The sequence below is a fragment of the Oncorhynchus tshawytscha genome, unplaced genomic scaffold (assembly GCF_018296145.1).
Source record: "Oncorhynchus tshawytscha isolate Ot180627B unplaced genomic scaffold, Otsh_v2.0 Un_contig_57_pilon_pilon, whole genome shotgun sequence".
NCBI lineage: Eukaryota > Metazoa > Chordata > Actinopteri > Salmoniformes > Salmonidae > Oncorhynchus > Oncorhynchus tshawytscha.
Window position 1 is genome coordinate 837501 of NW_024609823.1, and position 12500 is coordinate 850000.

Genomic DNA, 12500 nt, shown 5'->3' on the forward strand with positions numbered 1-12500 from the left:
TCCTGTGACTAATCAATTTGGTGATTTAAGCTCTGAATATCAGCTACCCAACTTTATCAGGAGTTATCGTGAGCCTTTTTGCAGTGTGTTTACACAGCGGGAAATGTAGAAGTATTGTATTTTTTGCTGTGATACATACTTGAAACCACTGATCATGCCAACAGGGTGAAACCTCTGTACAACAGTTGTGACTGTCCATTCCATAATGTCCATTTAACTTTGACCTGTCCTGTTCTCAGGGTATGTTGTTTGTTACCATGACAGCACATTTTTAATTTGATTGGGTGCCATTTAGGTTGGGCTATTTGATCGGAGAAAGCTGCGTGATGTAAAAAGTGTCTCATTACATTGTCATCCATTTTATCTCCAGCCTGTAGGCTACAGAAAAGGCCACATATTCTTTCTACCACATCCTATATCTGCTACATGATTTATGTTAGATTTTTTTTATGACGGCATGTTGGTGGAGCAGCGATGTGTCTCTCCAACAGCACCCTTGAGAGGCGCGCTGGGAATGGACAAGCTAAATATTTTGCGCCCCTGCCTTTGACAAAGTGGGCATTGTTTATCACAGGGCGGCATCAGTGCTCAACTAAAAAGCCCATTTGCCACAGGTTGAGAGAAATTGTCATTGTTTTTGGGCAGAATTACAGTGCATTCGGAAAGTATTCAGTTTACAATTATTTTGGTACATTTCAGCCTTATTCTAAAATTGATTAAATTAAATTTTAAATTTTTCCCTCATCAATCTACACACAATACCCCATAATGACAAAGCAACATTTTTTTGTTGTTGAAATTTTGCAAATATATTACAAATAAAAAACAGAAATACCTTATTTACATAAGTATTCAGACCCTTTGCTATGAGACTCAGGTGCATCCTATTTCCATTGATCATCCTTGAGATGTTTCTACAACTTGATTGGAGTCCACCTGTGGTAAATTAAATTGAGTGGACAATATTTGGAAAGGCAGACACGTGTCTATATAAGGTCCCACAGTTGACAGTGCATGTCAGAGTATAAACAAAGCCATGAGGCCGAAGGAATTGTCCGGAGAACTTTGAGACAGGATTGTGTTGAGGCACAGATCTGGGGAATAGAACCAAAACATTTCTGCAGCATTAAAGGTCCCAAAGAACACAGTGGCCTCCATCATTCTTAAATGGAAGAAGTTTGGAACCACCAAGACTCTTCCTAGAGCTGGCCGCCCGGCCAAACTGAGCAATCGGGGGAGAAGGGCCTTGGTCAGGGAGTTGACCAAGGAGGTGGAGGTGGTCACTCCGACAGAGCTCCAGAGTTCCTCTGTGGAGATGGGAGAACCTTCCAGAATGACAAACATCTCTGCAGCACTCCATCAATCAGGCCTTTATGGTTGAGTGGGCACATGGAAGCCACTCCTCAGTAAAAGGCACATGACAGCCTGCTTGGTGTTTGCCAAAAGGCACCTAAAGGACTCTTAAGACCATGACAAACAAGATTCTCTGGTCTGATGAAACCAAGATTGAACTCTTTGGCCTGAATGCCAAGCATCACGTTTGGAGGAAACCTGCCAATGTTTTTCAGCAGCAGGGACTGGGAGACTAGTCAGGATCGAGGGAAAGATGAACGGAGCAAAGTACAGAGGGATCCTTGATGAAAACCTGCTCCAGACCGCTCAGGGCCTCAGACTGGGGTGAAGGTTCACCTTTCAATAGGACAACAACCCTAAACACATAAACGACCCTAAACACATGACAATGCAGGAGTGGCTTCCGGACAAGTCTCTGAATGTTCTTGAGTGGCCCAGCCAGAGCCCGGACCTGAACCTAATCGAACATCTCTGGAGAGACCTGAAAAAGCTGTGCAATGACGCACTCATCCAACCTGACAGAGCTTGAGAGGATCTGCAGAGAAGAATGGGAGAAACTCCTCAAATACAGGTGTGCCAAGCTTGTAGCGTCATACCCAAGAAGACTCGAGGCTGTAATCGCTGCCAAAGGTTCTTCAACAAAGTACAGGGTCTGAATACTAATGTAAATGTGATATTTCAGTTTTTTTTATTTATACATTTGCAAAAATGTAAAACAGTTTTTGCTTTGTCATTATGGGGTATTGTGTGTAGATTGATGAGGGGGAAAAAATGATTTAATCCATTTTAGAATAAGGCTGTAACGTAACAAAATGTGGATAAAAATCAAGGGGTCTGAATACTTTCTGAATGCACTGTATGTGAGGTTTTATGTGTTGTTGGAGGTGCGTGTTGGTCAGTTCAGTTCAGAAAAGGCTGCCCTCGTCAATCTGCCGCCATAAGCGGCCGAATAATCCTGCCTGTTGAGCGGGCCGGCCATGTTAATACGTTGAGCGGGTCGGCCGTGTTAATACGCTGAGCTGTGTTAATACGCTGAGCCGTGTTAATACGCTGAGCCGTGTTAGTACGTTGAGCGGGTCGGCCGTGTTAATACGCTGAGCCGTGTTAATACGCTGAGCCGTGTTAGTACGTTGAGCGGGTCGGCCGTGTTAATAAGTTGAGCGGGCTGGCTGTGTTAATACATTGAGCCATGTTAATAAGTTGAGCGGGCTGGCCGTGTTAATACGTTGAGCGGGCTGGCCGTGTTAATATGTTGAGCGGGCTGGGGCTGGCCGTGTTAATATGTTGAGCGGGCTGGCCGTGTTAATATGTTGAGCGGGCTGGCCGTGTTAATACGTTGAGCCGTGTTAATATGTTGAGCGGGTCGGCCGTGTTAATATGTTGAGCGGGCTGGCCGTGCTAATACGTTGAGCCGTGTTAATACGTTGAGCGGGTCGGCCGTGTTAATATGTTGAGCAGGTCGGCCGTGTTAATACGTTGAGCGGGTCGGCCGTGTTAATACGTTGAGCCGTGTTAATACGTTGAGCGGGCTGGCCGTGTTAATACGCTGAGCCGTGTTAATACGTTGAGCCGTGTTAATACGTTGAGCCGTGTTAATACGTTGAGTGGGCTGGCCGTGTTAACTTCTTGGATATAGGGGGCGCTCTTTTAATTTATGGATGGTTTTAAGCGCAATATTTTGTCACGAAAAGATGCTCGACTATGCATATAATTGGCAGCTTTGGAAAGAAAACACTCTTAAGGTTTCCAAAACTGCAAAGATATTATCTGTGAGTGCCACAGAACTCATGCTACAGGCAAAACCAAGATGAAACTTCAACCAGGAAATGGGCAGAATTTTTGAAGCTCTGTTTTCCAATGTCTCCTTATATGGCTGTGAATGCACCAGGAACGAGCCTGCGCTTTCTGTCGTTTCTTCAAGATGTCTGCAGCATTGTGACGTATTTGTAGGCATATCATTGGAAGATTGGCCATAAGAGACTACATTTTCCAGGGGTCCGCCCGGTGTCCTTTGTCTAAATTGGTGCGTAATCTTCAGTTGCGGGCATTGGTAGCCAAACGTGACGCACCAAACGGAGCGATTTCTCCTAAACAAATAAACTTTTAGGAAAAACTGAACATTTGCTATCTAACAGTCTCCTCATTGAAAACATCTGAAGTTCTTCAAAGGTAAATGATTTTATTTGAATGCTTTTCTGGTTTTTGTGAAAATGTTGCCTGCTGAATGCTAACGCTAATGCTAACGCTAAATGCTACGCTAGCTAGCTACTGTTACACAAATGATTGTTTTCCTATGGTTGAGAAGCATATTTTGAAAATCTGAGATGACAGTGTTGTTAACAAAAGGCTAAGCTTGAGAGCTAGCATATTTATTTCATTTCATTTGCGATTTTCATGAATAGTTAACGTTGCGTTATGGTAATGAGCTTGAGGCTGTATTCACGATCCCGGATCCGAGATGGCTAAGTGCAAGAGGTTAATACATTGAGCCGTGTTAATACGCTGAGCCGTGTTAATACGCTGAGCCGTGTTAATACGCTGAGCGGGTCGGCCGTGTTAATACGTTGTAGTTTATTAGTTTCACCGGACTACGTTAGTGGAGGCTTTGGTTTCGACTATAAGGTATTTGTTCTTAGAAGACCCTGCATGGTGTTGGCCAGGGGCTGGGTTTTGGTTGGGGTTGAGGTTGGGGGTATAGAGGTGGGGCTTGAGGCAGCTCTGGTCGGGGGGAAAGGGGAGGTGGCATGTTGCAAACAACTATCTGGGATCTCGTGAGAGAAAACCAAGAGACATGATAAAAGCTGATCTACCCTAAAAACGACTGCTCTGTTGTTCTTTTGCTCTCTCTCTCTCTCTCTCTCTCTCTCTCTCTCTCTCTCTCTCTCTCTCTCTCTCTCTCCTCTCTCTCTCTCTCTCTCTCTCTCTCTCTCTCCTCTCTCTCTCTCTCTCTCTCTCTCTCTCTCTCTCTCTCTCTCTCTCTCTCTGTCTCTCTGTCTCTCTCTCTCTCTCTCTCTCTCTCTCTCTCTCTCTCTCTCTCTCTCTCTCTCTCTCTCTCTCTCTCTCTCTCTCTCTGTCTCTCTCTCTCTCTCTCTCTCTCTCTCTCTCTCTCTCTCTCTCTCTCTCTCTCTCTCTCTGTCTCTGTCTCTCTCTCTCTCTGTCTCTCTCTCTCTCTCTCTCTCTCTCTCTCTCTCTCTCTCTCTCTCTCTCTCTCTCTCTCTCTCTCTCTCTCTCTCTCTCTCTCTCTCTCTCTCTCTCGGTCTCTCTTCAGACTGGTCTGGTCTATACAGGAGAGGACAGTCTCTTCATACAGCCGGTCAGCAGTTCTTCCGACTCCTTTTCCGGGCTGCAGCACAGGGTTGTCCGACACCGCCGCTCAGCCAAGACCAGCCCTCCTTCTGCCCCTCCCCCTGGATCCACAGCTGCAGACAAGCAGCCCAAGGACTGCGGCACCATTCCAGGTGAGTGACAGAAATGTTGAATGGTGGATAGTGGATATTGGATACCATTGGACCGGCACTGCCACTTTCGGTTGATTTGGCAGATTTTGGAAGGGAAAGGAAAGGGGATTGGCGTCATTGTTTTAGTAACGATCAATCAATAGTCGAAGTGACAGCTGCATGTACATTAGAAAACAGTCATTTTATGGTTGTGGTCTAATTGATTTTCAAAGCTTCAGTACCATACATGCAAGTTTATTAGGAACTTATTCTAGTCAGTAGGGTTCAAATGGAATCAGAAGCTTTGAAGGAAGGGGAGAAGTAGTCCATCAGAGGCTCAGAAGGAAGGAGAGAAGTAGTCCATCAGATGCTCTGAAGGAAGGAGAGAAGTAGTCCATCAGAAGCTCTGAAGAAGAAGAGAAGTAGTCCATCAGATGCTCTGAAGGAAGGAGAGAAGTAGTCCATCAGAAGCTCTGAAGGAAGGGGAGAAGTAGTCCATCACAGGCTCAGAAGGAAGGAGAGAAGTAGTCCATCAGATGCTCTGAAGGAAGGAGAGAAGTAGTCCATCAGAAGCTCTGAAGAAGAAGAGAAGTAGTCCATCAGATGCTCTGAAGGAAGGAGAGAAGTAGTCCATCAGAAGCTCTGAAGGAAGGGGAGAAGTAGTCCATCACAGGCTCAGAAGGAAGGAGAGAAGTAGTCCATCAGATGCTCTGAAGGAAGGAGAGAAGTAGTCCATCAGAAGCTCTGAAGAAGAAGAGAAGTAGTCCATCAGATGCCAGTCCATCAGAAGCTCTGAAGGAAGGGGAGAAGTAGTCCATCACAGGCTCAGAAGGAAGGAGAGAAGTAGTCCATCAGATGCTCTGAAGGAAGGAGAGAAGTAGTCCATCAGAAGCTATGAAGAAGAAGAGAAGTAGTCCATCAGATGCTCTGAAGGAAGGAGAGAAGTAGTCCATCAGAAGCTCTGAAGGAAGGGGAGAAGTAGTCCATCAGAAGCTCTGAAGGAAGGGGAGAAGTAGTCCATCAGAAGCTCTGAAGGAAGGGGAGAAGTAGTCCATCAGAAGCTCTGAAGGAAGGGGAGAAGTAGTCCATCAGAAGCTCTGAAGGAGGGGGAGAAGTAGTCCATCAGATGCTCTGAAGGAGGGGGAGAAGTAGTCCATCAGATGCTCTGAAGGAAGGGGAGAAGTAGTCCATCAGATGCTCTGAAGGAAGGGGAGAAGTAGTCCATCAGAAGCTCTGAAGGAAGGGGAGAAGTAGTGCATCAGAAACTCTGAAGAAGGAGAGAAGTAGTGCATCAGAAGCTCTGAAGGAAGGGGAGAAGTAGTGCAGCCATGCAGACTGTGTGATGGTCAATTGACTGAGTTGAATTGACGTGACCCCCTTGAAACGCCTCAGATCATTAAAACCTTTTCCAATTGAACGCCACCCCCTTAAGAGGCATTAGAAGAAGACAAAAAGGATCCATCAAACCCATTTGGTGTGTCATCATAGTGGTCTGACTTGTGGTCAGACTCACTCAGGTGGAACAAACTTAAACTTGCACCTTTTTTCAATGCTGAATTGAATGTCATTGAGAAAACAGCAAGGTGCCATAATACATTTTTTTGCAAACATCCTTTTTGAATTTTAAAGTATTCCAAGAAGTTGTCATCTAGTTTTTCAAAAGTATCTGTAATCTGATTACAATATTTTTTGCGGGTGACGTAACAGACTACAGTTACAGTGTTTATGTAATCAAATTACATGTAACTGACATGTAATCGGTTACTGCCCAACCCTTGACGCCATCTTCTTCCCCATGTCTTTGTGGTACAGTAGTTTAGTATTCAGGAGTCGTCCTGGTGTAGGTTTCATAAATCATGGGGTTCTGAGCAATATTTATAGCTCTCTTCACATTCTTTGATGTTTATTTAGCTTCAATCTGTTGGAAGGAGAGGCGTTTCAGGGCTGGCAGCTGGGCCTTGTTTTAATGTGCATTTCTACTCTGTAAACTCCTGTTGGGGCCTGCTCTGTCTATCTGTCTCTGTCTGTGTCTGTCTGTCTGTCTGTCCCTCTCTGTCTGTCTCTTTGTTTTTTTTTCTCTTGCTTTATCGATCTGTCAGCCCTTTCTTTCTCTCTCTCTCTCTCTCTCTCTCTCTCTCTCTCTCTCTCTCTCTCTCTCTCTCTCTCTCTCTCTCTCTCTCTCTCTCTGTCTCTCTCTCTCTCTCTTCTCTCTCTCTCTCTCTCTCTCTCTCTCTCTCTCTCTCTCTCTGTCTCTCCCCCTCTCTCTCTCTGAATTCACTTTCAATATAAGTGGCTTTATTGGTATGGGAAATATATGTTTACATTTCCAAAGCAAGTGAAATAGATATTAAACAAAAGTGAAATAAACAATAAAACATAAAGAGTCAACATTACACTCACAAAAGTTTGGCTCCCAGACCATCGACCAGCCTTCAGAGCTACAGTGCAAAACATTACATTCTTGAATGTATAGTGTATTTTGGTCCCAATGTCTCGTGAGTTTAAAATATTTAAAGGAATGTCAAATGAATGTGTGCATAAAGTGTATACAAAAAATATATATATTATTTCGATTTTTTTTATTTGTTGTGTTCTTGGAAGCTGCATTGTTGATTCTGTAGTTCTTCTGGGTGCTGCATTCTGGGTGTTGTAGTTCTTTTTCGATGCATTTTTTAAAAGTGCGTGAACGTCATGAAGTCTATTTTGCATAATACAAGTTCAACTACTACTGCTATTAGATTGTAGATAGTACATTTTGTTTTCTTTTTCCTTATTCTGTGTGGAAACAGCAACTGCTCTCCACGTTTTGGGTGATGTTGCCATCACGTTGCTTCAGAGACAATTTAAACCTTCCCACAGTTTTTCTCGCTACAATGTCTCTGTTCCAAATGGAACACTATTCCCTTTGTAGGGAATAGTGCCACCAGTACTTTGACAGCCTGTAGAAATGATTTCTATATGTTCATAACTGGGACGCAAGGAGTAATAGAAACCTCTTTGAGAGAGAGAGAGAGAGAGAGAGAATTGGCTTTTTACCAAATTACCATACGACAGACCACGCATTCACCTTGCACACCCTAATTGACAAACCTTTCATGCTTTGTTGACCTCACTCAATTTGGCATGGCGGTCTGCTATACAAATGGATGGAACTTGGAGTTGGGGGGAAAAACAAACGACATTAAAAAAATCCATGTACGCAAACAACAAAAATGGGCAAAAAATAAACACATTTCTTTCCACAGGGCCGATGCAGCTTAAGCCCCACCTTCTTCAACATATATATATATCAACTGGCGAGGGCAGTTGAAGTCAAATGTCTACTGTTTGCTGATGGTCTGGTGCTTCTGTCCCCAACTAAGGAGGGCCTACAGCAGCACCTAGATCTTCTGCACAGATTCTGCCAGACTTGGGCTCTGACAGTAAATCTCAGTAAGACCAAAATAATGGTGTTCCAAAAAAGGTCCAGTCGCCAGGACCACAAATACAAATTCCATGTAGACACCGTTGCCCTGGAGCACACAAAAAACTATACATACATCGGCCTAAACATCAGCGCCACAGGTAACTTCCACAAAGCTGTGAACGATCTGAGAGACAAGGCAAGAAGGGCATTCTATGCCATCAAACGGAAAATCAAATTCGACATACCAATTAGGATCTGGCTAAAAATACTTGAATCAATTATAAAGCCCATTGCCCTTTATGGTTGTGAGGTCTGGGGTCCGCTCACCAACCAAAAATTCACCAAATTGAGACTCTGCATGCAGAATTCTGTAAAAATGTCCTCTGTGTACAACGTAAAACACCAAATATTGCATGCAGAGCAGAATTAGACCGATACTGCTAATTATCAACATCATGGAAAGGAGCCGTTAAATTCTACAACCAACTAAAGGAAGCGATTCCCAAACCTTCCACAACAAAGCCATCACCTACAGAGAGATGAACCTGGAGAAGAGTCCCCTAAGCAAGCTGGTCCTGGGGCTCTGTTCACAAACACACCCCACAGAGCCCCAGGACAGCAACACAATTAGACCCAACCAAATCATTAGATTCCAAAAATATAATTACTTGACACATTGGAAAGAATTAACAAAAAAACTGAGCAAACAATAATGCTATTTGGCCCTAAACAGAGAGTACACAGCAGCAGAATACCTGACCACTGTGACTGACCCAAAATAAATGAAAGCTTTGACTATGTACAGACTCAGACCTGGCTCTCAAGAGATGACAGGCTATGTGCACACTTCACACATGAGGTGGAAACTGAGGTGCCAAATATTAGAGACCATATTAGAGACACATATTTCCCTCAGATTACACAGACCCAGAAATAATTTGAAAACACACCCAATTTTGATAAACTCCCATATCTGTTGGGTGAAATACCACGGTGTGCCATCACAGCAGCAAGATGTATGACCTGTTGCCACAAGAAAAGGGCAACCAGTGAAGAACAAACACCATTGTAAATTTGCACATAGCTACAACACTTTATATAGACATAATATGACATTTGAAATGTCTTTATTATTTTAGAATTTGTGTGAGTGTAATAGTTCATATTCACTTTTTATTGTTATCTATTTCACTTGCTTTGGCAATGTAAACATATGTTTCCCATGCCAATAAATCCCCTTGAATTGAATTGAGAGAGAACTAGAGCGAGAGCTGGAAGAGAGAGAGAGAGAGCGAGAGAGAGATAGAGCTAGAGCTGGAAGAGAGAGAGAGAGATGGAGAGAGATGGAGCTAGAGCTGGAAGAGAGAGAGAGAAAGAGAGAGAGATGGAGCTAGAGCTGGAAGAGAGAGAGAGAGAGAGATGGAGCTAGAGCTGGAAGAGAGAGAGAGAAAGAGAGAGATGGAGAGAGATGGAGCTAGAGCTGGAAGAGAGAGAGAGAAAGAGAGAGAGATGGAGCTAGAGCTGGAAGAGAGAGAGAGAAAGAGAGAGAGATGGAGCTAGAGCTGGAAGAGAGAGAGAGAGAGATGGAGAGAGAGAGAGATGGAGCTAGAGCTGGAGAGAGAGAGAAAGAGAGAGATGGAGAGAGATGGAGCTAGAGCTGAGAAGAGAGAGAGAGAAAGAGAGAGAGATGGAGCTAGAGCTGAAGAGAGAGAAAGAGAGAGATGGAGAGAGATGGAGCTAGAGCTGGAAAGAGAGAGAAAGAGAGAGAGATGGAGCTAGAGCTGGAAGAGAAGAGAGAGATGGAGAGAGATGGAGCTAGAGCTGGAAGAGAGAGAGAGAAAGAGAGAGAGATGGAGCTAGAGCTGGAAGAGAGAGAGAGAGAGAGAGAGATGGAGCTAGAGCTGGAAGAGAGAGAGAAAGAGAGAGAGAGATGGAGCTAGAGCTGGAAAGAGAGAGAGAGATGGAGCTAGAGCTGGAAGAGAGAGAGATGGAGCTAGAGCTGGAGAGAGAGAGAGAGCAAGATAGAGCTAGAGCTGGAAGAGAGAGAGAGAAAGAGAGAGAGATGGAGCTAGAGCTGGAAGAGAGAGAGAGAGATGGAGAGAGATGGAGCTAGAGCTGGAAGAGAGAGAGAGAGAGAGAGAGAGAGAGAGAGAGAGAGAGAGAGAGAGAGAGAGAGAGAGAGAAAGAGAGAGAGAGAGATGGAGCTAGAGCTAGAGAGAGAGAGAGAGAGATGGAGCTAGAGCTGGAAGAGAGAGAGATGGAGCTAGAGCTGGAAGAGAGAGAGAGAAAGAGAGAGAGATGGAGCTAGAGCTGGAAGAGAGAGAGATGGAGCTAGAGCTGGAAGAGAGAGAGAAAGAGAGAGAGATGGAGCTAGAGCTGGAAGAGAGAGAGAGAAAGAGAGAGAGATGGAGCTAGAGCTGGAAGAGAGAGAGATGGAGCTAGAGCTGGAAGAGAGAGAGAGAGAGATGGAGCTAGAGCTGGAAGAGAGAGAGATGGAGCTAGAGCTGGAAAGAGAGAGAGATGGAGCTAGAGCTGGAAAGAGAGAGAGAGAAAGAGAGAGAGATGGAGCTAGAGCTGGAAGAGAGAGAGAGCTGGAAAAGAGAGAGATGAGAGAGAGAGAGATGGAGCTAGAGCTGGAGAGAGAGAGAGCTGGAGAGAGAGAGAGAGATGGAGCTAGAGCTGGAGAGAGAGAGAGAGATGGAGCTAGAGCTGGAAAGAGAGAGAGATGGAGCTAGAGCTGGAAGAGAGAGAGAGAGATGGAGCTAGAGCTGGAAAAGAGAGAGAGATGGAGCTAGAGCTGGAAGAGAGAGAGAGAGAGAGAGATGGAGCTAGAGCTGGAAGAGAGAGAGATGGAGCTAGAGCTGGAAGAGAGAGAGAGAGATGGAGCTAGAGCTGGAAGAGAGAGAGAGATGGAGCTAGAGCTGGAGAGAGAGAGAGATGGAGCTAGAGCTGGAAGAGAGAGAGAGAGATGGAGCTAGAGCTGGAAAGAGAGAGAGAGATGGAGCTAGAGCTGGAAGAAGAGAGAGAGAGATGGAGCTAGAGCTGGAGAGAGAGAGAGAGAGAGAGAGATGGAGCTAGAGCTGGAAGAGAGAGAGAAAGAGAGAGAGATGGAGCTAGAGCTGGAAGAGAGAGAGAGAGAGAGAGATGGAGCTAGAGCTGGAAGAGAGAGAGAGAAAGAGAGAGAGATGGAGCTAGAGCTGGAAGAGAGAGATGGAGCTAGAGCTGGAGAGAGAGAGAAAGAGCTGGAAGAGAGATGGAGCTAGAGCTGGAAGAGAGAGAGAGAGATGGAGCTAGAGCTGGAAGAGAGAGAGAGAGATGGAGCTAGAGCTGGAAGAGAGAGAGATGGAGCTAGAGCTGGAAGAGAGAGAGATAGAGCTAGAGCTGGAAGAGAGAGAGAGATGGAGCTAGAGCTGGAAGAGAGAGAGAGAGATGGAGCTAGAGCTGGAAGAGAGAGAGAGATGGAGCTAGAGCTGGGAGAGAGAGAGATGGAGCTAGAGCTGGAGAGAGAGAGAGATGGAGCTAGAGCTGGAAGAGAGAGAGAGAGATGGAGCTAGAGCTGGAAGAGAGAGAGATGGAGCTAGAGCTGGAAGAGAGAGAGAGAGATGGAGCTAGAGCTGGAAGAGAGAGAGATGGAGCTAGAGCTGGAAGAGAGAGAGAGAGCAAGATAGAGCTAGAGCTGGAAGAGAGAGAGAGAGAGCGAGAGAGATAGAGCTGGAAGAGAAAGAGATAGAGCTGGAGCTGGAAGAGAGAGAGAGAGAGCTGGAAGAGAGAGAGAAATCCCGAGTAACATATCTGCTCAAAAGAGTATTTTCTGAGTTTGGGTGTTAGCACGATTGTGTGTGTGGGTGTGTGTGTTATTAGTCACCCAGCCATACTATATTGAGAGTGTGTGTGGGTTAGCCTCCCAGCCATACTGTATTGAGAGTGTGTGTGGGTTAGCCTCCCAGCCATACTATATTGAGAGTGTGTGTGGGTTAGCCTCCCAGCCATACTGTATTGAGAGAGTGTGTGGGTTAGCCTCCCAGCCATACTGTATTGAGAGAGTGTGTGGGTTAGCCTCCCAGCCATACTGTATTGAGAGTGTGTGTGGGTTAGCCTCCCAGCCATACTGTATTGAGAGAGTGTGTGGGTTAGCCTCCCAGCCATACTATATTGAGAGAGTGTGTGGGTTAGCCTCCCAGCCATACTGTATTGAGAGTGTGTGTGGGTGAGCCTCCCAGCCATACTGTATTGAGAGAGTGTGTGGGTTAGCCTCCCAGCCATACTGTATTGAGAGAGTGTGTGGGTTAGCCTCCCAGCCATAC

General features: G+C 45.3%; 1 protein-coding gene across 1 annotated transcript in view; it reads left to right on the plus strand.

Moving 5' to 3' along the window:
• Positions 1 to 12500, plus strand: part of adamts17 (ADAM metallopeptidase with thrombospondin type 1 motif, 17) — a 199274-nt gene that overhangs the window by 14335 nt on the left and 172439 nt on the right. The window contains 1 exon segment of the mRNA XM_042319042.1: positions 4622 to 4811. Coding sequence (XP_042174976.1) covers positions 4622 to 4811 — 190 coding nt within the window.